General features: G+C 56.1%; 1 protein-coding gene across 1 annotated transcript; it reads left to right on the top strand.

The window, feature by feature from the left end:
* Positions 1-3,929: 3,929 nt before the first annotated feature.
* On the top strand, positions 3,930-15,338 carry MPZ (myelin protein zero). The gene is given in 6 exon segments (XM_077841633.1): positions 3,930-3,996; positions 10,832-10,998; positions 11,107-11,320; positions 13,064-13,199; positions 14,384-14,444; positions 15,036-15,338. Coding segments are annotated over 6 exon segments (948 nt in total).
* Positions 15,339-27,095: the final 11,757 nt, after the last annotated feature.

The raw sequence follows: 27,095 nt of genomic DNA, 5'->3' as shown, positions 1-27,095 counted from the left end.
CGAGGTTTCCTTTTACCCTGGGCCCACTGACAATCAGTACTCAGCTAAGTGTGACCCGGCTGCTCCTGCTGTGCGGAGCCAATTCCTGGCCATGTCCTATGGCTGCTCCTGCAGATCCCAAATCCTGCAGCACAGTGGCGCTGGCTAGCAGGCGTGGCGCCCGCTCTTCACCACCCTGTTTCCGGATGGCTGGCGGACACAGGGGCTGCAGCTGCTGCTGAACTTGTGATGGCTTTGGCCTCTGACTCAGAGGCTGGCTCTGGGCCAGAGGATCCTAGCCCCAGTGCAAGTCCTGTGCTGTCCCCGGGTGTGAGGGAGCCATTGTTAGGGGACATGGGGCGAGGGTGGTACCTGGCTGAGCCTGAACTGGGCTAGGGGACAGTCACAAACCCAGTGATGGCAGAAGAAGGCAAGTGCTTGAGCCCAGTGACCCCAGTAACTTCCCAGATCTGGTGAGGGAGATTTCAACCCCTGGATCTCACTTCCAGGCTGCCCAGCCAGTCGGTAGGGCAATCAGTGGCTGGCACAGGCTGGGATCAAGACAGACTGCCTTCTACCACATCCCAGCAGTTCTGGGAAGTACTGGAGGTAGGGTTGCCAGAAGCGCTGGAGATAGGCTTGGCAGATGTCCCGTTTTTGACTGGAACACCCAGTTGAAAAGGGACCTGGGCTCCAGTCCCACTGATTAGGCCGCTAAAAGTACCGTTGGCTGCAGAGTGGGGCTGGCAGGCTCCCCGCCCAGCTCCGTGCAGCTCTCAGAAGCGATGACATGTCTCTCCTGCTCTTGGGCGGAAGGGCAGCCAGGAGGGCTCTGTGCGCTGCCCCCACCCTGTGCGCCGGCTCTGCAGCTCCCATTGGCCAGGAGCATTGGCCACTTGTCTAAGGGGGCCATGCTCCTTGGTGAGGATGAAGGGTGTAATCCCCAAGGGAGTGCACATAGCGCACAGGCCGGGGGAGGGACTAGGTGCAGAGTTGGGGACCAGTAGAAGGCCCCAGGCTGGGGAACAGCCTCCCCAAGTCCCATCACTGCAGACATTTAATCCTGGCCCAACGAACCCACCTCCTGACCCTTCTCCCTCTCTCGCCTGGGGACTGGGGGGAACTTTCCGAAAACACCAGGAATTCCCCCCAGTTTCGCATTGGCAACAAAATGCTGCAGAAAATCTGCCTTTGGCAGAAAATGCTTCACAAATGGCAGCTCTGTAGTGTCCCCTCCTCGGGCCACGTGAACCAATGGGAAGGCACCAAGCCTCAGAACCATGGCAACTGCCCTTGGAGGACACGGCTGTCCTAGCCCTCATCAGCCTCATTGTATCCAAGGCACCTCCTGACAAACTGTGTCCGTGCTTCATTATCAATGCGCTTTGCAGTGACTGTGAAATCCATTAGCCTCATTTCGCAAATGGGGAAACTGAGGCAGACACTAACCCACAGTCACTTGGGAGTCAGTGTCACAGCTGGGAATAGAACCCAAGACTCCAGGCCCCCAGTGCTGTGCTCAGACCATGCCTGTCTAATACAGATCCGTTTGTACTGGCTTCTCAGCCCCCCAGGTTTTCCCTCTTCTTCCCTCCTCTCCCAAGTCCGAGCTGAACGCTTCCCAGTTCTGTTTCCCACCTGTAATGAACCATCCCTCAGAGGGGCCTTTCTTCCCAGCCAAGGACAAGCTGACATGAGAAAGACCCAAAGCAGGGTCTCCTCACGAGAGCCCAGTGTGTGCATCTCCTCTGCGACCTGCTGCATCTGAACAGAACACAAAATGGCAGCTCTCCAGGCAGTGTAGCTGAGTGTTGGCACAGAAACCAGAGCCCACACTCCCAGCTACACAGGGGCACCGACCCCCATTGCTGTGCTGGCATCACACACTCTGCCCCTACTGTGGCAGCTTTGCAGGCTCTGGTGCCTGTGAGTGGCATTACCATAAGTCTGCCTCTGCCAGCTGGAGCCCGGCCTGCGCTGAAGAGTGATTCCTGCCTGGGTGGAATGGGGCTTGGATGGGCCATTCTCACCTGCTGTGTCAGGGCCCTGCTGCATCCACAGACAGCTGGGGGGCAGAGTGCCTAGTGGATGGGGAGCCAGGAAACTCCCCGTTCTGCCACTGCCCTGCTGTGGGACCTTGGCCAGGTCACCTCCCCTCTCTGGGCCTCAGTTTCCCTCCCCCTCTGTAACTATCTGGACTGAGCTCTCTGGGGCAGGGACTGCCTCTCAGGTGTGTTTGTACAGGGCCTAGCACAGTGGGGCCCTGAGCTGGGCTGGGGCTTCTCAGTGGCATTGGGATGTAAACAATGACAAAAGGTTTGGATGCTAGGGGTCTCCTTGGCAACATTTGTCTTCACTTGTCTTTGGTACCTGCGGGGCTGGTTAGGTTTGGGACTGGTGGATCCTGTTCTAGTTACCACATCACCCCCGGTGTCAGACCACCTCTGGCATCCCACCTCTGCCACCATATGCCTCACACTGACCTTGGCTTCCACCCAGTATTTATAATGGGAACTGCAGCAGCAGGGCTTGGTCGCCCAGGCTCCCCCTGGGACTGAGCCAGGCACCTTCCAGCTCCCACCTCGCTGAGGAGCCTCACAGTGAAATGGGAGGGAATCCAACTACCCGTTGTAACAAACTGCCCCCCTGGCCCAGGCTCCTGGCCCTCCCACCCAGCTCCCTCACAGATGGGCGACTGCTGCCTCCACCCAGGGCAGCCCAACTCCAAAGCACTAAGGACTGCTCCAGGAGGCAACGGCTTGTTTTCCCACCTGCTCTCATCAGCACAAAGGACACCAGCCTGGTGCCCTCGCACGGGACGGTTGTCCCCCTGCATGCAGCGAGCAGTGAGGTCTCTGGTGTGAGGGGGTCACTGACCGGCTTTGGGGTGTGCAGCCCTGGCCCCAGAGAGGATCAGGGCCCTGCTGCTCAGCTAGAGAAGGTCTCCTTCAGCTCAGCCTTGTGCAGGGAGCTGGGTGGCAGGGTCCCAGCCCCTGGTGTGTGTGTGATTTAGGAGTCTGGGGTCTGCCTGCCACTGTGATCCAGCAGGCACCTTCAGCCTGGCCTGAGGACGTGCTAGGCCAGGCCTCCTGCAGACAATGACAACGAGGCCCTTGCACCATCCTCGGGACTCGTCATGGAATCTTCACCCACGTTAGGAGCCACATCCCAATGCGGGGGCCTCCTAGCACCAGGGGCCTATGGGATCTACGGGGCAGGGGGAAGGCAGAGCATGAACTCCCGGGCAGTACAACGAGAGCCCAGCTGGCAGCTCAGGGCTCATGCCCAGTGTAAACTGCCTTTACCAGCTCAGGGAGCTCAGAGTGGCTGCTTGCTTGTCTTTTCAGCACTTTGTATGGCAGGGCTGTGATGCGCCCCCAAGAGAGGGAAGCCCCCTGGAGAGGCAGGAGGACCGGGGCAGTGTGTCCTGCCTGCCAGCCCTGCATGTGGCATAGCAGCAAAGAGGAGCGGAGGTGCTCAGGGTTGAAAATACAGCTGGGCAGGTGATTTACCCCAGGGCTCCTCGCTTTGCTCTTTGCCGCCGATGGATCCAGCTGTTTCAGGGACTGAGATCTGTCTGACTGCCAGGGCTTGCCATGCTCCTGCCCTCTGGCTCGCACTGCATTCCTCCTGGGGGCTGCAGCGGCCCCTACGCGCCCGCCGAGAATGCTGCCTGACAAAGGTGGCTGTGTGCCCGCAGCGTGTTTACCACTCACTCACACACACCAAACAAAATCCCCCTTTCAGTTTTGTTCCTCTCTCTCTCTCTTTCCCCCACCACCCCAGATGCCAGGCTCCCATTGGCCCGGGCGTTTTGCAGACCCTGCATCACCGAAGCACTGGCTGTTTTTAAACCCCAGGGCCGTTCTCCAGCCATCCTTCGGCGAGGAACTCTTGGTCCCACTGCTGGCTTGCCCATGCCTCTAGGAGTCATACAGTAACTGGAAGCCATGGGGTCCCAGGGCACTTCGGGGAGTGGGAGCCTCGTGCTGGTCGCTGCCCTGTTCTCTGCACTGGGTAAGTGACTTCTCCCATGGGGGCGGGGAGCCGTTCTCTCCCTGTTCCCACAGAGACCACGGAGGGGTGGCGAGGCACATGGTGGGAGTGGGCCCTGCCCTGTGAGGTGCGTGTCTCGGTGGTAACCAGAAGACACGTGGGGATGGGAGGTTGTTGTGGAGCAGCCCCAGTGCCAGGGGTTCGGTTGCTGGGGAGACAAGTTTTGTGACTGTTAGACTGGCAGTGGCTGCCCCTGGAAAACAGGGCAGGCTGGGCTGCGCCTGCACCCTCTGCAGGAAGGTTCATGCTGCTGCTCCAGGAGCTGCTCATACAGCCGGCATTTCCCTTGCACTTTCCTCCCTGAGGATCCCAAAGTTTTTCCCAGGCCACAGGAACAGAACCCAGCTGCATGCAGCTCTGGGTCTCTCCTCAGCGCTGCCAGGGACCCAGCTGCCCTGTAATGAGGTGCATGTGCAAGGGAGCTGGAGACAAGGGGGTGACATTAGTGGGGAAGGTCTGGGTGGACAGAGCATTTCATGGGGTCTCTGGGGTCACAGGAGCCAGAGGTGGGGCTGGAGCAGGATTGCTCCAGGGACTGTTTGAAGCATTACATCTGCATCTCTATCCTTGAACTGCCTCGTTGCTTTGAGCCAATGACCCCCCTGGCACATCTGGTTCCCATCTGTCCAGAGAGCCCTGCAGTCCTTGGGCAAAGATAGGAAGGAAGAATCCTGCACCGGCCCTGGGAGATGCCTCCTCCATCCCTAGTTGGGGGCTGAAGTAAGAGCCCACCTCTGGCTGGGGTATTGGCACAAACTGGGATGAATCCTCTGGCCTGTTTCATTCCATGCATTCCCACGTGGGACGGTTCCTGGCTCCTGTCACTGCATTTCCCACCAACCTCCCTCCTGTCCTGTGGGGCAGAGACAGGACCCGGCTGCTCAGAGCGCTTGCTGCTGGGGGCGACTGCAGGGGCGCTTCCCTCTCCCTCTTCTTGGGCCCCTCGGCTGGGCCCGGGGGGTGAGGGGGGCTGCCATTGTCACGTCAGCACATTTCTGTTCATTGGAAGCTGGTAACAGACCCCATGTCTGTCAGGGGAGGGTGTAACAGGCTGACACATCCCAGACTGTAGCAGGCTCTCAGGGCCAGACCGGTAAAGGTATTTAGGTGCCTAGTGGGCATCAAGGTGTTTTTAAAAATCCCACAAGGCTTCTAAATCCCTGTAACTATCTGCCCCCCGCCTCCCCAGCAGTGACATGGCAGGCGCAGCGTCCCAAGGCTCTCATGGCACCTCTCCTGTAGCTATCAGAGCATTGGAGCTGCTGCGCCAGAATGGACAGTACCTCCATATAGTTTTGTATCCCTTCTCCTGCCATGTGAGGTCAGATCGTTGGTGTATCTAGCCCCATGTCCTGCAGCTCCTTGGTCCACGTCATCTGATATTACAAATAATATGTGAAGCTAGAACCAGTTCTTCTGCTGGGAATCAATGAATTTACAAATGTTACTAGACTGAGCCAGGTTTCTATCCACTCCTGTCCTGCCTTCTGTGGTACCAGGGACTTTGGGCAGGCTTGCACAAGGTGATGGAAAAACCCACTCCTGACCCCAGCGTAATCAGTTTACACGCTGGAGCATGAAGTTTGCTCTCTCTGATTAACCCAGTGGCCTGTGCCAGTCCTAGTCAGTGCAGAACCTGGTGGGGTTCTAGCCGCAGGGTGTGTCTTCCTAGCCAGCTCATGCAGCAGTGAGTTCCACAGGTCAATTTCTCCTATGATCCCATCTCCTTCATCAGGATTAGCTGCTCAGTTCCCATCTTCCTCCCAGGGCGATGGGAGGACAGGGAAGAGGCAGGCCCCCGACTCAGAGAACACCCCAGAGGTCAGCACCACAGTGCGCTCCAGCCAGCCCCCAACACACTGCCTACCATGTCCCTGGAGTGGCAACAGGCAGCTCCTCTGAATACACCCACCGCCACCTCCTGCCTTTACCCCAGAGCTAGGTTTGCTTTTGGGGTCTCTTTTCCTCGGGTCAGTTGGGGATATTTGGCTCTGTGTCTCTCAAGGCAGCATCAGGCTGCAGCCCAGTGGCCAGGGCCAGAGCCCAGGCAGGACGGCACCAGCCTCATTGGTTCCTTGCCCCTTAGTTCCTCTGCCAGCCCAGGCTCCAGTGCCAGCTTCCTGGAAGCCCTTTGGCTCAGACTGCAGCCTGGCTACCATGTGAATGAACCTGTGCTCCTTGCTCTCCCAACAGAGCAGGGGTTTGGGAGACCCATGTGGGAAGATCTCCCTCCCCCCACCCCTTGCTTTCCTCCTGTCCTGACAGCTCTAAGGCTCAGGGACAGCGGGCACAGCCCTGTGTCCTAATCAGAGCAGTGCCTGCCTGGAGATGGCACCAGGAGTTCCTGGCCATTCGGTGCGGGCCGTGCAGAGCAGAAGAGAACTCGCCCATGTCTAGCTGACCTTGGTCCCTGCCTGGGTTTGTGAATAACGGGCCAGACCCCCTACTGATGTGAGTCAGCCTCGCTCCATGGGCTGCCATTGGCACTAGGCTGAGTTACACCTGTCGTGAGTCCTTGAGGGAAAATTCACCATTGTCCTGTCCCTTGTGCTGCTGTTTACACCAGTGCACAGCGCCACCATGCTGGTGTGACAGCATTTGCAGCCACTGTGCACTGGTGAAAATGCCCACACAAGGGACAGGGCAATGGGTCTAGTGGTGAGAGGAGGCAGCTGCCACCAGAACTCCCGGGTTCCATTCCTGGCTTTGACACTGATTTACTGTAGTCTTTGAAATGCACCCATCACAGCCTCCTGGCCCAGATGACACTGTCCCTTGGATCAGGAGAATGGTCCTGCCAAACCCCCACCCACTGAAAACCATGGCCCTGGAATGGCAAATGTCAGGGAGACGACCTCCCCCAGGGTTTAGCTGCACATAAACACTGCAATCCAACCCCACAGGTGAATCGCCACTGTAGCGGAGCCAGGACAGCCCGCAGAGCCAGACTCTTCACCACCTCAGGGACTGCGAATTCGAGGTCCAGGCCTCACCTCTTCACAAGCTCATCCTCCCAGCCAGTCTGAGCTGTATCCACGGCACAGGGGGCTCACTTTGGGCTTTGCAGAGCTTCCATCCTGCAAACTGGAAGCAGCTAAGAGGCCAGTGCAGTCTGGGCACCCCGTGTGATCCACTCTGTGCCTAATGCAGTAGCTGAAGCATCACAGAGGGAGCTGGGTGACCAACCTGCTCTGTAGCCTTGGGAGCAAGTCACCCCCTCCCACCCGACACACACACCCACCCTGTGACTCAGTTTCCCCATCTGTGCAGTGACGATCCTGACCACCTCCCAGGAGGATGCAAAGGTTTTGTCCCTAACATGTGCAGTGTTGGAGGTTCTCATTGGGCAGGGGCTGGGGGGCAGAACCAGCATGTTCTCTCCTACTGGGCAGCCTGGAACCTGCACTCTGGGGTTCAAGTGGCTCATCCCTTGGCTGTTCCCTCTGCTCTCCCCCTTGCTTGCTCTTTTCAACTCTCCCCCTCTCCTCCCGGGGGCCCAGCTGCACAGACACTAGCAGGTGCTGAGCAAGTCTGATGGCACCTTTCTCTGCTCATGTCCATGGCTAGCACACAAGCGGAAAGGAGAGTTAAATCCGCAGCTGCCATTTCTCTGAACACAGAAAGGCCTGGCTACCTGGTTGGTACCCACCACATTTTGCTAAAGCACTGCAGTGTGCTGGCACTTCCCATTACCACTCTGCTGCTGCTGAGCTGCCAGGGAGCCCACTTAGCACAGCTGCTCTGCCACAGAGGGCTCCAGGTACGCCTGGGAGAAACACACCTTCTGTGCTGCATGGGCACTAGTGCATCCAGCTAGAGCACACCTGACATGCTGCATGGGGCACTATGCATCCGACGAAGTGGGGATTCACCCACGAAAGCTCATGCTCCAATACGTCTGTTAGTCTATAAGGTACCACAGGACTCTTTGCCGCTTTGATGGGACACTAGTGCACCCAGGTAGGGCACACCTGCCGTGCTGCAGAGTTTGCGTCCCCTCCCCTCCTCAGACCCAAAATGGCCCTTCTATGGCACCGTCTGGAGAGGAAGTTTGCAGCCAGCCCCATGCGTCTGCCTCTGGCTTTGCGTCCCCTTAGCTCACAGGGGAATATAATTAGCTGCCCCCCCTTACCAGCTGTGAGGACCCAGCAATCTTCAGGGAAAGGACGTTTTACTGCCAGAAAGCTCCTAAAGCACAAACTCAAGGAGAGCTGGGCTGGGTGGTACAGAGAGCAGCACAAGGCTGGCACTGCACACCTGGCAGACATGTCCCTGCTTCTCTTACTGCCTAGAGCTTCCTCTACCCATCCGCTGCGATGATTCTCTGCCCTTCCCCCAGACCTATGGCCCAATGGCTCAGTTTGTATTTGGTAGGATGCCACGACCCACCGGGTAAGGGATTCCCTTGGAGAGGCATCAGATCAGAGGCTTTCCTGAATGCCAGTCTCAGCCAGCCCTGAGCCAGCTGTGCTGGGTGCTTCTCGAGGCCCCTTCACGTCCCAGTCATTAGTGTATTTCTCCTTACAGCCCCCTGGGAGGCAGGGCAGGGCTCGTGCCCCCAGAGCTAGGAGAGGACAGGAGGGGAAGTGAAGCCCCGCGAGCTGAGTGACTGGCCCAAGGTTAGGCAGGGAGCCCATAGCAGGGAAGGGAATCGAAGGCAGGTCTCCTATGTTAGTGCCCTGCCCATGGGGCCATCCTTCCGCTCCAACCAGTCCCTGTGGGAGGGAAGGGAGACATGGGCCTGGTGCGCCCCCCTGCACAGGGGCATTTCCCCACAGCGCTGGCCTGCCTGATCAGTGTAAGTGGGGCTGGGGGGTGCAGGGTCTGACCCCCCTTAGTCAGGGTGGGGCAGGTGATGTGAGGTGAGGCCAGTGGCTGACAGGAGTGTCTGCGTTACCAGAGCACAGTACAGACTTCTAGCTCAGACATCTGGAGCTACAGCAGCACCACTCTCCCCACAACCAGCCCCAGGGGCCCAGCTGCCCACAGCAGTGGCCTGGGAGCAATTGAGGGTCCTTTGGTTTCACAGACTCTTTCTGCCCCATCCTTGGCCTGTTAAATGCCATGGCTCCTGCCTGGCTGTGACCAGCTGCCAGCTCCCACCAGCTCCATCGGACAGGATCTGCTGCCTGTAGCGGGAGAGAGGAGCAACACTGAGTGCTGGCTGGGTCCAGCTCATGCAGAGGCACCGAACAGGGCCCAGCGGCTCTAAACCACCATGCTAGGGTGCGTCTCGCTGAGGGAAGGTGCTCGAGTCAGATCCTAGGAGAAGCCATGGCTAAAACCAGCAACAAGGGGCACCTGGCATCTGCAGTAGGGGAGAGGTGGAGCTTAGCTAGCACGCATCAGCTAAGCTCAGCTCCTCTCCTAGCCAGGATGAGCCCCAGACCAGGCCACAGGACAGCCTTGGCCTCCAGCCAGCACCTCAGCGTTGATGTGGGGGCAGGAGGCACCATCCCCCACAGGGCTGCACAAGGGAGCTGGAAGAGACACAGGGCGCAGAGGGCAGTGGCCCCTCTGGTGTCAGCCAGGGCATCCCCCGGCCTGGATGCAGCTGTGAATGGCCATCTAGCCAGTGGTACTGGTCCAGGCTGGACAGACATTCCTGAGAGGTGTCTGGCCCCCGCTGCTCTGTCTGGCCCAGGATTTCCCCTCAAGCCAGCAAGTGGGTGAGGCCCCAAGCCAGGGTGGAACAGCAGGGAAATCTCCCCCCACTGTCAGAAATGTCAGCTCGGGGGTGGACAAAAGCCTAGGCAAGTGCTTGTCTGGAGCACAATTCCCCCTTTGAGCTGCCTGCTCAGTGTCACCCAAGTGGCTCCAGCAGGCCCAGCAATGTTCTGGCCCCCGACCCAGAGCCCAGTGAGCCCGCCAAAGCCTCCTCCAGCAGAGCTGGGCCGGGCGGAGGGGAGGGGACCAGAACAAAGCCATACACAGTGGGGACAATGGGCCAGTGTCAGGTCCCAGCCCTTGTGTATTCTCCAAAATAGAACAAAGGGGCCTTTGCCCCCCAGCCGGTAGCATTGGCATGGGGCTCCGGCATGTTTCCAGCAAGCGCTGTGCCAAGGTGGGCATGCGGACTCCTGAGGGAGCAAGACACCTGCTGCCCTGGGAGTCAGGGCTGGCTGAGCTCCTCTAGAGAAGTCGGAGCAACCGCACTGCAGAGGGGTTTCTGCTAACACCTCCACCTGGCACTAAGGATGGAAACCCCCCTAGACTCTCCATGCCCAGCACAGCACCGGGCATGCCACCGGTGACAGGAGATGGTGCTCCCATGTGGCATAGCCCTACACCACTGCACAAGGCATGGGGGCTATCGTAAAAGGGAGTCCCATGGGAGCTGCTAACATCTCCTTCCACTGCTGCTGGCCTGCGCGCAGCCTGGACAGCCTCTGCCTGCCAGGAGAGGAGCTGTGTGACACATGGCTCCACGTACAGGGGAAGGATCCCATTGTGGCTAAAGCACCAGCCTGGCATCCAGGCTATCCATGCTACAGTCGTGGCTATGCCATGACCTGGCGACGTGAACTCGGGCAAGCCACTGTGCTCCCTGTGAGACAGAGACACCAAAGCCCCAGGCTGTGGCAGGGCTTCCCTGGGCTGGAAGGGAGAGAGAATTGTCATTTACTAGCTGGGACTCTCCATTGCTGGGTATTTTGCCCCTTCCCTGCCTACACATGCAGATGTGGGCAGGGTGCCTAGGGGCCTAACATACCCACACAGCAGTGGGCAGGGGCTGGCTCGGACCTGCTCCTGGGCAGCAGGGCTGGAATGACTCTTCGGCTTCGTCTCCCTGCAGTGCTGGCTCCAACCTGGGCCATCCACGTTTACACACACCGGGAGGTCCATGGCACGGTGGGAGACCAGGTCACCCTCGCCTGCAGCTTCTGGTCCAGCGAGTGGATCTCCGATGACATCTCCATCACCTGGCTGTTCCAGCCAGAGAGCGGCAAGGACACCATCTCAGTAAGAGGCTGGCGGCTCAGGAAGGCCCCTACGTCCATCCGTCCCATCCCCTAGGCTCTGCCCCTGGCTTAGCTCGCATCCTCATCACTCGCTTTTGTCTTCCCCCAGATATTCCACTTCGTAAAAGGGCAGCCCTATGTCGATGAAGTGGGCGCCTTCAAGAATCGCATGGAGTGGGTGGGGGACCCACACCGCAAAGACGGCTCCATCATCATCCGCAACCTGGATTATACCGACAACGGCACCTTCACCTGCGACGTCAAGAACCCGCCCGATATTGGCGGCAAGTCGTCTCAGGTCACCCTCTATGTCTTCGAAAAAGGTATGTCGGGGAGGAGCTCAGAGCGTGGCCCTGCCCCACTGAGATGTGGGAGCCTGATAACTTCCAGTCACACCATTAACACACTCCTCGCCTGCCCGTTATCTGGGTTGCCCCACACCAGATCCCACCCCTCAGACCTGCATGTGGCGCCACCCTGCCTCTCAACCCATACATGGTCCTGTCCTGCCCCTTCGACCCACACATGACCCCAACCTGCCCCTCAGACCCATAAGTGGCCTCGTGTTAAGCCAGTGGCAAGACTGGCAGCCCCCTCGTCCATCCCCCCCATTTCTCACCCCACCACAGGCCTGGCTGCCTCAACACACCTTAGCAAGGAGTCCTGCAGTCACTGGCTGATGCTGCTACGGCAGAGGTGGGCAAACTACAACCCACGGGCCACATCCAGCCCACGGGACCCTTCTGTCCAGCCCCTGAGCTCCTGCCCCAGGAGGCTCGCCCCTGGCCCCTCCCCTGCTGTCCCCCCTCCCTTGCAGCCTCAGCTCGCTCTGCCGCTGGTGCAATGCTCTGGGCAGTGGGGCTGCAAGGTCCTGGGGCAGCACAGCTGCCGAGCCCGGCCAGACCCGGTGCTCTGTGCTGCATGGTGGCAGGTGGCGGCATGGCCCAACTCCATCTGGGTGGCACAGCTATAGGACCGCCAGCCACCAGTGCTCCAGGCAGTGCGGTAAGGGGGCACGGAGCAGGGTGTGTTGGCGGAGGGCAGGGGAGTTCAGGGTGGTGGTCAGAGGGCACGGGTGTGAATAGGGGTTGGGGTGGGAACATGGGGTTGAATGGGGGGCAGTCAGGAAGGAGGGCGGGGTTGAATGGGGCAGCAGGGGGCAGTCAGGGGCAGGGGTTCCAGGGGCTGTCAGGGAACAGGGGGGTTGGATGGGGCAGGGGTCCTGGGGGGGGCAGTCAGGAATGAGAGGAGGGGTTGGATGGGGGTAGCAGGGGGCAGTTAGGGGCAGAGGTCCGGGGACAGTCAGGGGACAGGGAGCGGGGGTGTGTGGATGGGGCAGGGGTCCCAGGGGGCTGTTAGGGAATGGCGGGGGTGGATAGGAGGTGTGGACCGGGCCACAACCCCCTCCCCTAACTGGCCCTCCATACAATTTCCAAAACCCAATGCAGCCCTCAGGCCAAAAAGTTTGCCCGCCCCTGTGCTACAGGCTAATCTGCTGCCAGCCACTAGGGGCAGCACTGAGAACCCCAAATAACTCATCTGACACAGTCGTGACACAGGAACCACCCCCAGGCAGTACCATGGGGGTCTGAACTGGAGCCATGTATCTCGGGCTGTCCCACCACCCCAGCTTTGAGCATGAGCAGCATTCCAGGTGTTCCTGTGTGTGTACTAATCCCAGCTGTGCCACCAACCTTGGGCAAGCCCCATCCCTTCGCTATGCCTCAGTTTCCCCTCCCACCCATTGTGTATTCAGACTGTGAGCTCCCTGGAGACACTGTGTGTCTGTGCAGCATCTGACACAACGAGGGTCTGTTCTCAGTTGGGTCATTCAGTGCGATTGTACTACAGATAATAAATACGGCTAAGGAACCATGTTGAGGGCCCCGCCAAAGCCCCATGGGTTTCACAGATTTTAAGGCCAGAGGGCCTACCCTAGTCAGAGCTGCTGCAGAACCCAGGCCGGAGACCCGCCCCCAGGGCTTCCAGCCTCCAACCTCTCTATATGGTGGTTGAGCCAAAGTCCTAGGGCATGTGCCTTGGTAACAGGTCCCTCTCCTCCACAGTGCCCACCAGGTACGGTGTGGTCTTGGGGGCCGTCATCGGAGGAGTGCTGGGGTTGGTCATCCTCGTGGTGGTGACAGGCTATCTCATCAGGTATTGCTGGCTAAGGAGGCAGGCAACGCTGCAGAGGCAACTCAGGTAGGGATGGCTTGGAGAGAGTGCTGGAGGGACATGGCGTGTGCTGGGCTGGAGGGCTGGGAGATGGAGCATGGGGTGGAGCACTGTGCGGGGGGGGGGCGGGGGAAGAGCTGTGCTGGGGGCTGCATGTTGGGCTGGCATCCCCTACGGGGTGTCTGCAGGGGGAAGGCTCAGGTGGCTAATTCGCTCACAGGATGGGTAATGGCAGGGCGGGGCGAGGGGACGGGTGCTCATCCTGGCTCCTGCTGCGATCTGCAGGGAAGCTATGGTGAGGCTGGTGTGAAGACAGCGGCTCCTTTCGGAAGCCCCCAGCTAGTTCAGAATCCAGCTGCCCGTGCGCTGCTCTGCATCACTTGGCAGGCTGCATTTGAATATGGCCAAACACAAGCAAACAGTCTGCATTTGAATATGGCCAAATGTCAGTGTCTCCACGTAGGAGCAAAGAATGCAGGCCATGCTTACAGGATAGGAGATTCTGCAAAAGATTTGGGGGTCGTGGCTCCCAGTGTGAGGCTGTGACCAAAAGGGCCACTGCAGTCCTTGGATACATCAACAGGGGAATATCAAGTTAGAGTCGGTCGGTTATTTCACCTTTCTGGTGTGACCGCTGCTGGAATCCTGCATCCATTTCAGGTGTCCACAATTCAAAAAGCATGTTGACAAACTGGAGAGGGGTCAGAAGAGAAGAGCCATGAGAACAATTAATGGTTTGGAAAACCTGCCTCCTAATGATAGATTCAAGGAGTTCAACCTATTTAGCTTAACAAAGAGAAACTTAAGGGGTGACTTGATCACAATCTGTAAGTACCTACATAGAGAACAAATATTTAATAACTGGCTCTTCAGTCTAGCAAAGGTCTAGCACAATCCAATGGCTGGAAGTTGAAGCTAGACAAATTCAGACTAGAAACAAGATGCAATTTTTTAACAATGAGGGTAATTAACCATTGGAAGAACTTACCAAAGGTCGTGGGGGATTCTCCATCACTAGTCATTTTTAAATTGAGATGGGATGTTTTCCTAAAAGCTGTGCTCTACTTCAAACAGGAATTAATTCAGGGAAGTCCTGTGGTCTGTGTTATTCAGAAGGTCAGATTAGATGGTCACAATCTTCCCCTCTCACTGCGGAATCTATGAATTGGGCATCTTACAGGCAGTGCTGACCAATTTCTGTTCTCATTTAGTGCTATGGAGAAAGGCAAACTGCAGAGGTCAGCCAAGGATTCGTCAAAACGAGGCCGCCAGGTGAGCAGGAGAGAACATGACCGTGGGGGAAAGCGGGGAGGGAAGACTCATAGGCCAGCACTAACAGAGCTACTGCCAGCCCCAGATTTCAAAGGGAGTAAAGCACCTGGGTCCCCCTTTGCAGTCAGGGAAACACAGGCCCAGGGAGGAGCAGTGAGGTACACACGGGCAGCAGGAGGCAGGACTAGAACCCACTGATCTCAGCTCCCAGCTTCACACTCCAGCCCCACAAGGAAAACAGCACAACCCTGGGAAGGAGAGAGGGAAGTAACCTGCTCTCCCTCAAGTCACTGGTAAATCTCCCGCTGCCGCCAATGGGACCCACAGAAAGGTCCCAAGTTAGGGCCTGATCCTGTGAGCTGCCCTTAGCACCCCATGGGCTCACGGCCTGAGTGCCAGCGGGGCTGGAAGGAGGCTTACAGACCCAGGAAACGGCCCAGCACACTAAGGCCCCCACACTGCCCCGAGCCGGCCCTGACAGCACTTGCTACCAGTGTCTCCCCACACACTCAGGGGTGGAGCTTACCGATCAGCCACAGCCTCGCTGCCCCACTGCAGCTGCCAGCCTCACCGCTTTCCTTCCCCCTACAGCCCCCTGTCCTGTACGCCATGCTGGACCATAGCCGGAGCACCAAGTCAGCCAGCGAGAAGAAATCCAAGGGCGGCCTGGGCGAGTCTCGCAAGGACAAGAAATAGCGGTTAGCAGGCAGGGAAGGTACCCCCAAGGCGGGCGCCGAGTCCCCCCGCAGTTCAAAGGTCGTCATGACCATCGAGATGGAACTGAGGGGGGACGAGGCTGAGGCCACCAGCCTCAAACCTGCCGTCAAGTCCCCCAGCAAGAACAGCCTCAAAAACGCCCTGATGAACATCATCAAGATGGACTCGGAAAAATGATGAACGCCCCCAAACCGAGGAAAGGGGTATCCTGCCCCTCCCCCTAGGCTTTCTGAGGGAGGGGGCCAGGATGCCTGCCCCACCATCCCCTCCTCCTGGCTTCACCTCTCCGCACAGCTCCGCGGAGAGCCTGCTCTCTGGTCCGTCGGGCTGAGGGGCAGGGCTAGGCCATGGCACACCAGTGCGGGCTCCTCTCTCTAGGCTCAACTGCAGAGGTTACATGAACCCCAGTGCAGAGCAGCTGCATGTAGGATCTCTGAGGAGACCAGAGGCAAGCCGGGATGGGGGCGTCAGCCCCTTCCGGCACCACAGGCAAGACACTGCCAGGCAGAATCACGCGCCCCTGCTAAGATAGCTAGGGTGAGGGCAGTGCCAATCCCATCAGCAGGCGCCTGGTTGGCGAGAGGTGCCAGGTTGCACCTGCCCTGGGGCTGTGTGAGGATGAGGGTGGGAGTTGCCCTGGTGGGTCTGCGTGCACCGCACATGGCCACAGGCCGGCCAGGTGACACGAAGGCCTGGGACAGAGCAGAGGAGACGGCCCCAGGGGAGAAGGGTGCTGCCAGCGGGGCATCTCTCACCCTGGCCCCGACTCCTCCGGGGCCTGCCCCTGCCCTCAGTCTGGGGGACCCTACAAGGATTTGGGTGTGGTCCTTGGACAGGGTCCTCACAGAAATGGCCGCCCAATGCCCCGGCCTGAGAGACCGGACTCCCAGCAGCCGCTGAGCCTGACGAGACATGGAAGCCACGAGGATGGGATAGCCGGGGCCCCTCTTCCCTGACATGAGGCCCCTGCATATGGTACCTTCCACTGCGTGAACATCTGTAAAAATCCCTCCCCCGCCCGGCGCCCCGGGCACAGGTGTAATTTTTCATTTGAAGATACAATCAGTGACTCTGGGATTCAGCAGGATGGTTTAACCCCCACCTCCCCAGGGGCTTCCCTTGAGCAGGGGCAGCTAGGGGCACCTGCTAGTCCCACCCCAGTGCCTGCCAGCATCTGCCCTCCCACCCCCCTGCACTGCGATGTCTGCCCCGTGGCCCCTGCTCCCTGCCCCACAGCCCACGTGGGAGTTACACCATCCTGGGACACCCCCAGCCCCCCGGCTCCAAACCCTCAGTGATGGACGGGTTTTCACCTTGGATTCGTCCCTTTTGCTCTTTCGTCCCTTCTTGCCATTTTCTCGTCTCTTCCTGGGATGTGACTGAGCACAAATGATGTCACACGGTGACCCTCCCTCCCTCGCTCCCTCCAGGTCTCTCCACTCCTGCCCTGCCCATTTTTGGATTAACCCCTGTCGTGAGGATGGACTCGGTAACCCCTTGTGCCCCTGGGGCCCCTCGCCAGCAGCCAAAGGCTCCTGGGGTAGGCGATACTGCCTCAAGACCAGGAGGTGCCACAACATTGAGGACCCCCTGCCCAGGCTGCTGCTGGGACCCCCATCTCCTGTGGCCTCCTCTCTGCCCCAAAGCTGGGCTGCCCTTCCCCAAAAGACGAGCCAGGGCTGGCTGTGCCCTCGGGGCCAGGCCAGCGGGTCGCTCTGGGAGTATGTGGATACAGCAGTATCTATGGCAGGCTGTGTGCACGTGCTGTGCAGATAACGTCCGTCCATGAGGAGCTGTTCTAAACCACTAAACTGCAGCTGTGTGTGTCCAGTGAAGCGCGGTGTATTTTCTACGTTCTGTACATTCCCCCGAGCAACAAAGACACCATTAAACCCTTAATAAAAACTGACATTTCTAGGACCAAAAAGACAGACAAATAGGCTGGGCTTGTTATCCCTCATCCCCCGCCGTGGGTCGAGTGGCCTTTGCCACAGATCAGCCATGGGCAAGAGGAGGCCGGCTGGCTTAGTCAAAAGCATGCCACACAGCCTCAGCCCTGCCCAAGTGGGACCCCATGGAGGGGCGAGCAGGGAATTCAGTCCTTGGCCTCCCTGCTCTGGAAGGAGCCCTTTAGGGCCTGACACCGTGCTGGGAATTTTGCCTTTGACCCACATAGGCCCTGGAGCTGGCCATTAGCACCACTGGAGTTTTGTGACACGGACAATTATTTCCTAGGAAACCAAAGAACACCCCAGCTCATGCTGCTGCCCAAATGAGCCACCCAGTGGCACAACTTTGGGTTGCTACCAGCTTGGGCTGGACTTGGACCCAGTGATGCAAGGGCTGTGCCCCCTGAGCCCTCCCCCAGTCAGGGTCTAGACAGATGTGACATGGCTTTCCTCTAGATCTGTCATCATGTGCCATTGGGACTCTGTCCCCTTCCCTGGCTGGCTCACTGACCCTGTGCCCAGTGTGTCGTGCTGGGAATTGTTCACCCACCCTGAGAGTGCAACCCTGTCTGGATAACACCCGCACAGCGCCCAGCCACGAGGACAGGATAGCCATTGAGTTGTGTCCTTACCGCAGCTTTTGTCACAACGCAACAGGATGGCACCTAGATTTGTGTCCATCACATCCACGCTGCCAGCCCAGGGCATTCTGGGAAAATCTGGGCCGCTATCCTATAGTGCCTTAGCAGGCTGAGGGCTGCCCAGAGGACATGCACACAGAGTAGCACCCAAGCAGTGCAGTAGGGGATACCCCACTGCATGGTTTGCTGGGAGGAGGAGGAAGCATGTCCAAGCCAGATCCATGGGCCCTGGGGGCGGGGTGTCCCAGCTACCCTGCAAAATATCATTGTGCCAAACTGGTGACATGCCACCCAAACCACCAGCGAGGGCTACATGTGGTCACTTGCCCTGGCTACTCCCTGAATGGCGTCTGGACACAAATCCTTTCCCGAGCCACCCACGCTGTTAGCCAGTTACAAACTCAGTGACAAGTTGGAGGCAGAAGCTGCTGAGCTCAGATCTCTGCCAGGCTCCGGGGGACACAATATTTGTGGCTGGAATATCGCAGGGGAAGGCTGGCACAGCCAAGCAGAGCCCGGGCAAGGGCATGAAGGAGCCCATCCCCAGTCTTCTCCTTCCAATCCCATGGGGGAGCCTGAACAGCCAGCTGGGAGAGGCAGCTGTGGATGTAGCAGGGCAGACGGATGCGGAAGGATCTGTCTGTGCTGGCTCCCTTCACAGCTGGCTCTGACTACTCCCTTGGGGCCACGCAGTCCCCTGTGCAGGGAACTCAGGACACTGCCCCAGCTGATGCTCCCAAGGTTTCCATTTTCAAAAGGGGCGCAGGGGTTGCATCGCTCATGGGAAGTAATAGTCAATGGTCATGGGAAGGGTAGGGCAAGGAGCCCTTCACGCACGAGGACTCTTCCCCCACATCATGCACAGGAGGGGAGAGCAGCATGAGGTGAAGCTCAGTTGCAGCTTTTTCCTTCCAGGTTTGAGGGGTATGATGCCAAGAAGGGGTCAGTTGACCCACCCTGCTCCCGTTGGTCCCACAGTGGGGTTAGCGGGGGAACTGGACAGCCTGCAAGAGCCACTGCAGCCCCTCAGTACCCTCTCACCCCATCCACTCCTGCTGTGGGTCCCCATGTCACATCTGCCTAGTCCCTGAGGGGGGCATGTCCAGCCCTGCCGTTACCCGTGGCCCCCAGCCGAGCACTGGGGCCCGGGTGTGAATAGGCACACTGGATCCCAGGGCTTGGGGCTGTGTGCCTTGGGTTCATGGCATCTCCATTCCCCGCGTCTTGTGCGGTCATTTGCACCAGATCTGGCAGCACTCTGCCCCACTGGGCCCTGGTGCACACAACGGCACAGCGGGCAGGGCAGCAGCGAATCAGGGGTCCCCAAGTGCAAGGCCAGAAGGGGCTGCTCGGTTCACCCTGGCTGAGCTCAGGCCTAGTACCGGCCAGAGAGCCTCACCCTGGGACTCCTGCTTCCAGCCCAGTGACTAGTGGGCTTGCGTTCCTCTGAGCTGGGTGACCTTCTCTGAGCCCAGGATGGGGGGGTGGGATGTGTCGGGGGGGGGAGGGGGCCTGGAGACACCTAAACTCCAGAAGAACCCCTTTCCAAGCCTCCTGCCCCCTGGAGCTACTCCCACTGTGCTCTGTGCCCAGCCCCTGGAGCCTGGCCCAGGGGCTGGCTCATATACTCTCCCTGCACAGAGAATCTCTCTGGGTGCCTACCTGCCCAGGAGCCCAGCCCAGAGGGGCAAGGTTGGGCTCATGAGGGATGAATTGCTCTGGTCCCAGGGACTGTAGGCTTCCAATCACACACTCGCTGCAGTAGGTATGACTCCCATTCGCCATGTGCACCCCATAGAAAGGAAGTGGGGGCTAGTGGTTAGAGCAGAGGACTGGGCTCCACATCCTCTCTATGTGCCTCATTTTCCTCATGGGGTGCTGCAGAGCTTCACTAGGGTTAGCAAAACGATTGGAGGCCTCTGGTTAAAGATCATGAGGAAGGGCCATGGATCAGTATGGACTGGGAAACTGAGGTACGTGGTCTGCCCAAAGTCACACAATGGCCATTTAAGCAGGGTGAGACAGGGCAGGGCAGGGCAGCACTTGGCTGGGATGGATGAGAAATGCAGACACCTTTCTAGGTCATTTCTGCTTCACCATCACCCTTCACCTTGCTTTTCCTGGCTCCCGGGGCTCTCTGGGGGGATGCTGGCCGGCACTATTGGTACTGCAGAGCGGTTTAACCAGAGCTGGGGCCTTGTCCTTCCTGCCAGACTTGCTTACTGTAAAAAGGTTAATTAGCATAAACAGGTTCATTTCAAAACCTTAGCCTGCTACAGGACTGGATGCAGTCTCAGCTCCGGATCTCAGCAGGCTGGGGCTGGTCAGTATCTGGTCTAAGGCTGTAGGAAGTGTTGCCAGTAGCCCTCTCCTCCTGGGGTCAGGCCTGAGCTCAGGTCCTAGGGGGCACTGTGCATATCCAGGTACCTTAGCTTCACCCTGCCTCAGAGAACAAGGGGATGTTCAGGGATACCCGATTTTAAACCAACAAAGGGAAATACTACTTCACAATGCACAATAACCTTTGGAATCCTCTGCCACAAGTTATCACTGAGGCCAAGAGTTAGCAGAGAATTCAAGAAAGCATTGGATGTTTTTGTAACAACCCCCTTGGGTGGGTCACCTTCCAGGACTGAATTTATGGCCTGTGGATCTAAAAGTATGAGCCTCTATGGATAAAGGACGAGCTTCATAAGCTTAAAGGCAGCAGCAGCCGCCTCTGGTTTCACTCACAGCAGAGATTCAGCCTTTCCGCTTCATATGAAGAATGCAGCGTATCTTTCCCAAGCTTCTGTAAGCGGAGGAATAGTCCCAATATTGTGGGGAACGTTCCTGGCTTCTGCACAACCCCGATGAGGTGGGCTAGCAAAAGGATCTGAGTCCTCGCTCCCACTCCCTTTACCCAGTGGCCTCCCTGCCCTTGAGGACTCCCCTTCCACTCTCCCATCTGGCAGAATCCTCATAACCCCAACAAGGCTGGGCCCAGGATTCCTGGGGGGCTCGACCCCCAACCCTGCTGCGGTCACCTAGGACCGGGGCTTGGGTGTCCCCACTCCGGGGTACTCTCTCTGCACTGGGCACTTCTCTGACCCACTGATTATTACATACAATTTAAAGCAAATGCAAGTTATTTAATCAACAATTAATTTTAAAAAGGATAAGGGGAAATGGGAAAGGTTAAAGGAAACACATCACCCCGCTCTGTGGCAGGGAACATCACAAACAGTGTCTCTGGAATGTCAGGGCCGTTCACAGTCTGTTCCTTGTAAGTCCCAGTCCTCCTTCTCAGGCCCTGGCTGCGCTGCAGGGATGCTGTGGGTTGGACACTCGCTCTGGTGGTGGCCACACGCTCTCAGGCTCTAAGTGGCAGGACCCTTCTTCCCAGTGTTGCCCCTGCCCTGTTGGGGTTACGATCCAAGCCTGGCCTGCAGAGCCTCTTGGCTGAGGGGCCTCCCTGTGCTGGGCCCACTGCCCAGGGTCCCCCTCGTTTCCCCAGCTACTCACCGCACCCAGCTTCGGACTGCGCCAGCCCCAGCTCCACCACTCTGTCTCTGCTGCTCTGCCTCCAGCTCCCTGGGCTGCTTCTTTGGCCCCCCTGCCTCTGGTTGCTGCAGCTCTGCTCCCAGGACAGGGTCTGCTCTCTCTGGGCTGCTTTTCTGGTCCCTCTGGATCTGACCCAGCTCTGCTCCCCAGCTCAGCTCAGGCCCCTGCTTTCTCCTTAGCTCGGCCCCACTTTGTCTGACCCAGTCAAATCCAGCTCACACAGAGGACGGGGCCTCCTGACTCCTGATTAGCCTGCCAGCCCTGTCATTCAGGCTGACCTGGACATTGGCCTCTCCCCATTGTTCCTGGGGGCTGTCAGTCTCAGGGTCCTGATTCCCCATCGACCCTTCCCCTTTGATTACTGGGAGCTAGCAACTAAAACACACCCACTGAATGTTAGTAAGGGGGCAACAGTCCCCTTACACTTAGGCTGTGGGTAAAAACTGAATTTCCTGGGACTCTTCAACTAAATCTCTTACTCAGTTTATGAGCTAAATTTTATTTAAAATGTGATGTTCAAGAAAAAATGTCTGCAGAAGCTCACCCTTTTTGTACCGTTTATTAACCAAAGGCTGCTCTGTGTCCTTCACACTTTCATGTAGTTATGACTCATGGCAAACTAGCCACGAACGTACATTGGAGAGATTAGGTTGTAATTAAGCAAAGTTATTGATGATTCCCCCCCAACTTTCTTGTTATATTCACAATTTTCTCTTACTCAGAATAGCTGCGTTTTCCCAAAAAGCCTTAATTACAACCTCATACGCCCAGCTTGCTGCACAGACAGTAACACTGCACAGATGCACATGTTGCTGAGGTTGTCGTTCCTGCTTTGTATTGTACCGTGGGGATTGCTGAGCAAAGAGTTGATTTTTTGGTTTGGTGGCTGATATGAAAAATAAAATAAAATAAAATAAATTATTTCAGGTCAACCCAAAACTGAAACCTTTTGGTTTTGCTCACTGAAATAAAAAAAATGAAAAATAAAAATATAACGAATAAATTGCTTCAGGCTGAATAAAACATTTTGTTCAACTAGCAACTTTTGGGAGGGGGTCATTTAGTTTTCAGGTGCATTTTTACACTTTTCTAAAAATTAATCAAGCTAAATTTTGGACTTTTGGGGGGGGATTAGTTTTTTTAATTATTATTTACCCCAAAAATGATTTGCCCAAATCTGCAAAGTTTCAGTCACCCTGAGACTGCATTTTCTGGCAAATGAACTGTTTGTCTGAAAAATGTCAGCCAGCTGTAATTGCAGGGAGCTGATTGTGAGTTGGAGGATGTTCCCTTATCGACAGGAGACAGAAGGAAGGCTCCAGTGGACGTGTGCAGGCAGTTGTTGTCAGTGGAAATGTACTGTGTGGGCACTAGGGCCTGGCTAAGAGGTGACCCATCACTTGTCCTCAAGGTATATGTTGAGGGGATCGCACTTACCCAACCTGAACCCGTAAAACAAAGCTTTTGTACTTGGACTTGTCTAGGTAGCAAGAACAGCCAGTATTATAACAGTAATAGTAACTGCTGGGGTACAGCCTTCAGCCAACCTTGGACTACTGGACTTGGGATAATCCGCCCTCTGGGTGGTTCACTCAATAACTGTCTGCTGTGGAAAGGAGTACTTGTGGCACCTTAGAGACTAACCAATTTATTTGAGCATGAGCTTTCGTGAGCTACAGCTCACTTCATCGGATGCATACCGTGGAAACTGCAGCAGACATTATATACACACAGAGATCATGAAACAATACCTCCTCCCGGAGGAGGTATTGTTTCATGATCTCTGTGTGTATATAATGTCTGCTGCAGTTTCCACGGTATGCATCCGATGAAGTGAGCTGTAGCTCACGAAAGCTCATGCTCAAATAAATTGGTTAGTCTCTAAGGTGCCACAAGTACTCCTTTTCTTTTTGCAAATACAGACTAACACGGCTGTTACTCTGAAACCTGTCTGCTGTGGGGTTCCGGCACCTCCCTCTCAAGCAGCTGATGCTGTCTACGGACCGGATGCTAAACCAGGGGTTCTCACAAGAAATGTTTTGGTGGCCTCAGGGTACGGCCACCAACTCTTGTTGGTGGCCACTCTGACAATTTTTCCAAAAATACTTAATTAACTTTAGGAAAAAGAAATAAATATGCACATATCCACATCCAAATCATTGTCATTTATCTATGTAGGGTTGTTTTTCAGACTCAGTAATAAAAATAATGTACAGTTGTCTCTGTTTTTTACTGGACCTTAACAGAATAGAAACAAAATAAGGTGTTTTGCACATTCTTGTCTTATTTACTGTTGTTTCTTTTGCTTTTTTGGCTGCTTTTTTTTTTTTTTTTTTTTTTTTTTTAGACTTGCTAGCTAGTAAGGCTGCTGCTATGAAAAGTGATATTTGTATATTTGTATGTATCACTTTTCACAGCAATAGACTTGCTAGCTAGCAGGGAGGCAATGAAAAGTTGTATTAAAAAACATACAAATATCGCTTTTCACAGCAGACTTACGCAGCCCCGGCAAGCCTGGGGACAAATTAAGCCATGGATGGAGAGGTGAGTAGGGAGGCAGTGGAGGCCAGGGGCGATGAGGTGAGCCCAGCTGGGGGATGGAGCCTGAAACCCTGTGGCCGGAGCCTGGCGCTGCCACCCCAGGTCTGAAGCCGGAAGCCCAAGCCCCACCACCCTTGGGAAGGTGAGGAATTCACACCAGCTGCCTAGTCCTCTGGCATTTGTGGCTCCAGAGGAAGGCAGGGACCAACCCCTGCTGACAGCCCCAGGGGAGGAGCCACTGCTTCCTCCCCCCACCCCCCATCACTGCCCAGGAGGCTTTGACCATAAGAAAAGCCTCTGAACTCAATGAACCAATGCTCTGAGCCACTCTGGCAACCCCCATCTCCCTGTGAACCATCTTTCACTTGAGAAACCTCAGTAACTTTCATCACCATGCCATTTTTGATAGGTGCCACATCCCCACCCATAAACATGGGCCAATCAGAAGCCCATGTAGGACCACAAGTCCCGCCTTCTCCCACCCCCTCTTGTCCAGTGAGAAACTAGCATTGGCCCAGGAGTTCCCCTTCCCCCTTCCTACAGTGAAGTGGCATCATTTGGGGGCTGGGCTGCATGTGCTGTTGACTGGCCATTTTCAAAACGTCTTTGAGAAGGCTGGGTTAGTGTATGTGATGCTCTGTACCTTGTGGGAACACTCTGCACTCCGATGTTCATCCTTATAAAATGATTGTGTGGTATCCAGTGCAAAGTTTGTCATGTTGGGTGTTTTTGGAAGGCTCATGATGCACTGAGCATGATTGTTACAGCGATGTTATAGTAATTGTTACAGTAATGTTATAGTTAGGTTATAATTTCATGTATGTAGTTATGAGTCTGAAAATGTATCCTCATGGCTTAAAATAAGCCCAGGAAAAAACTGTCCAAGAGCAGAGGGGCAGTTCGCACCTCATCAGGGCATGTATGGGACAAATCCAGCCCAGCCTCACAGGAACAAAGGACACTGGCCTAAGCAGCAACAAAGGATCTGTTGGACTCTCGAGTGAGGCACCCCCCTTCCTCTGGTCAGTTTGGGTCTGCGATGAGGTAATGCTCACCTGACTCTGAAGGGCAGGGGGAGCAAAGCCAAGAGGGAAGAAAGAACATGATAAAAGGGAGAGATGTTTGCCATGCTCGTTCTCTCTCTTCCACCTACATCCACAGTCACCACGACCACCCAGCGACTGAAGCGCTGATCAAAGGGGAGAGCCTGGCTGAAGGGCAACCAGCCAGCCTGTGGTGAGAAGCATCTAAGTTTATAAGGGCCCTGAAAGAGTTAAGATCAGCTTAGAATGCGCTTTGCTTTTATTTCATTTGATCAAATCTGACTTGTTATGCTTTGACTTATAATCACTTAAAATTTATCTTTGTAGTTAATAAATGTTGTTTGTTTGTTTGTTTGTTTATTCTACCTGAAGCAGTGCGTTTGGTTTGAAGCATGTAAGACTCCTCTTGGGATAACAAGCCTTGTACATATCAATTTCTTTGTTAAATTGACAAACTCATGTAGGTTTGCAGTGTCCAGTGTGCTTAACTGGACACTGCAAAATGGAGGTTCCTAGGGTGGTGTCTGGGACTAGAGATATTGGCTAGTGTCATTCGGTTGCACAATCCAAGGAGCAGCTTACATGCCAGAGGCTGTGCGTGAACAGCCCAGGAGTGGGGTTCTCATAGCAGGGCAGGATAAGGCTGGCTCCCAGAGTCCAGGACTGGAGTGACCTAGCAGATCACTGGTCCAGATAACACCAGAGGGGAACATCACAGGGTGCGTGTGCTGTTGACTGGCCATTTTCAAAAGATCTTTGAGGAGGCTGGGTTAGTATAGTTGTGATCCTCCCCGCTGTTAGCTCAGATGCAAACACAGGCCTGACATGAGGTGGGCAGCACTGCCCTCACATCTCTTGCAACTGCACAAAGTAAAAATTGGAAGAGTTTGTGCCTTTGCCTCCCTTTCTCAGAGGGCAGGTTCGGCAGAGGATACAGGAGGTTGGTTTCAGAGCTGCATGAAACTAGTTACAGAGAAATTAAAAAATATTCCCAAGGAAAAAACACAGAAGAAAAAGGCCCTTTACCCCCAGGAGAAGCATAGTGCTAACTTCATGCCATAGAATATCAGGGTTGGAAAGGACGTCAGGAGGTCATCTAGTTCAACCCCCTGCTCAAAGCAGGACCAATCCCCAATTTTTGCCCCAGATCCCTAAATGGCCAATGCTCAAACCACTGAGCTATTCCTCCCCCCATGCTGCCTGATAGTGGGGTAAAAACTCACCCCTTTCCTCAAGCCGATCAGGGCAGGCCTATGACCCAGAGCACATGTGTGTAACTTAGGCTCTGATCCTACAAACATGTTCAGCTTAATTTTGGGTGTGTGAGTGAGCAGGTCCCTCTGAAATCACTTGTCTTTACTGCAGAGTTAACTCGAGTTCTCCGGCGGGTGTTCCCCCTAACCTGAGTCTTGTCCACACACACAAACCCCTCACTCGAGTGTGCTGCTTTTAACTGGAGCTGGCTGGGCCATCGGGGGTACAGGCGACAGCTCGCGTGGGCACAACTAGTCAGCTGCTAACACAACCACTCTAGTGTGGATGCAGACCAGCTCCACTCGAGTGCTGCTAGTCCTCCAGCACCTTCCTACAATTCCCCCGTGGGCCCAGCAAGGACAGACAAGTTCTCCCCTAGTTCACTGGGAAAGAATCCACAGAGCAGCAGCTCACAGCAGCGCTAAGAACCAGGGGACGTGCCCCCAGGAGCCATAGCGCCTCACAGGAGCACCAATGTGGACACAGCAGCTGGAGGGTTACTGCACAGTGGGGCTGCTCTCACGTGAGCTGGGCTGACTCGAGTCGAGTCATCGGAGCATAGGGAGCTCGAGTTAACTGTGTCCTGAAGACAGACTCTGTGTGTGTGGGTATGTGTGTGTGCTCACCTGTGTGTGTCTGTGCATGTTTGTGTGTGTGTGTGTGTGCATGTGAATTGGAAACCAAACTACTTTAGTACACAGACCCGCCCATCCCAGGCTGGAGGCCCCCTTGCATCCCTGACCCTGGTGCTTCCCTGTGACTGTTAATGGGCTTAATCAGTAACATCCCAAAGGGCTCTTGCTTGTGCAAAACCAAAGCTATATCCTTAGAAGAACAGAAGTTTTCACAGGTCTGTGCGGTGAGACTGGGGCTGCAGAAAGAGTCTGCCTCACCCCCTTCCTTTCTCTCTCCCTCACACACACACAGAGGTACCAGCTGACACACAAACGTCTGCTGTTGACT

Source organism: Eretmochelys imbricata, chromosome 24 (genome assembly GCF_965152235.1).
Source record: "Eretmochelys imbricata isolate rEreImb1 chromosome 24, rEreImb1.hap1, whole genome shotgun sequence".
NCBI classification, from domain to species: Eukaryota; Metazoa; Chordata; order Testudines; family Cheloniidae; genus Eretmochelys; species Eretmochelys imbricata.
This window is presented reverse-complemented; position numbering and strand designations above follow the sequence as displayed.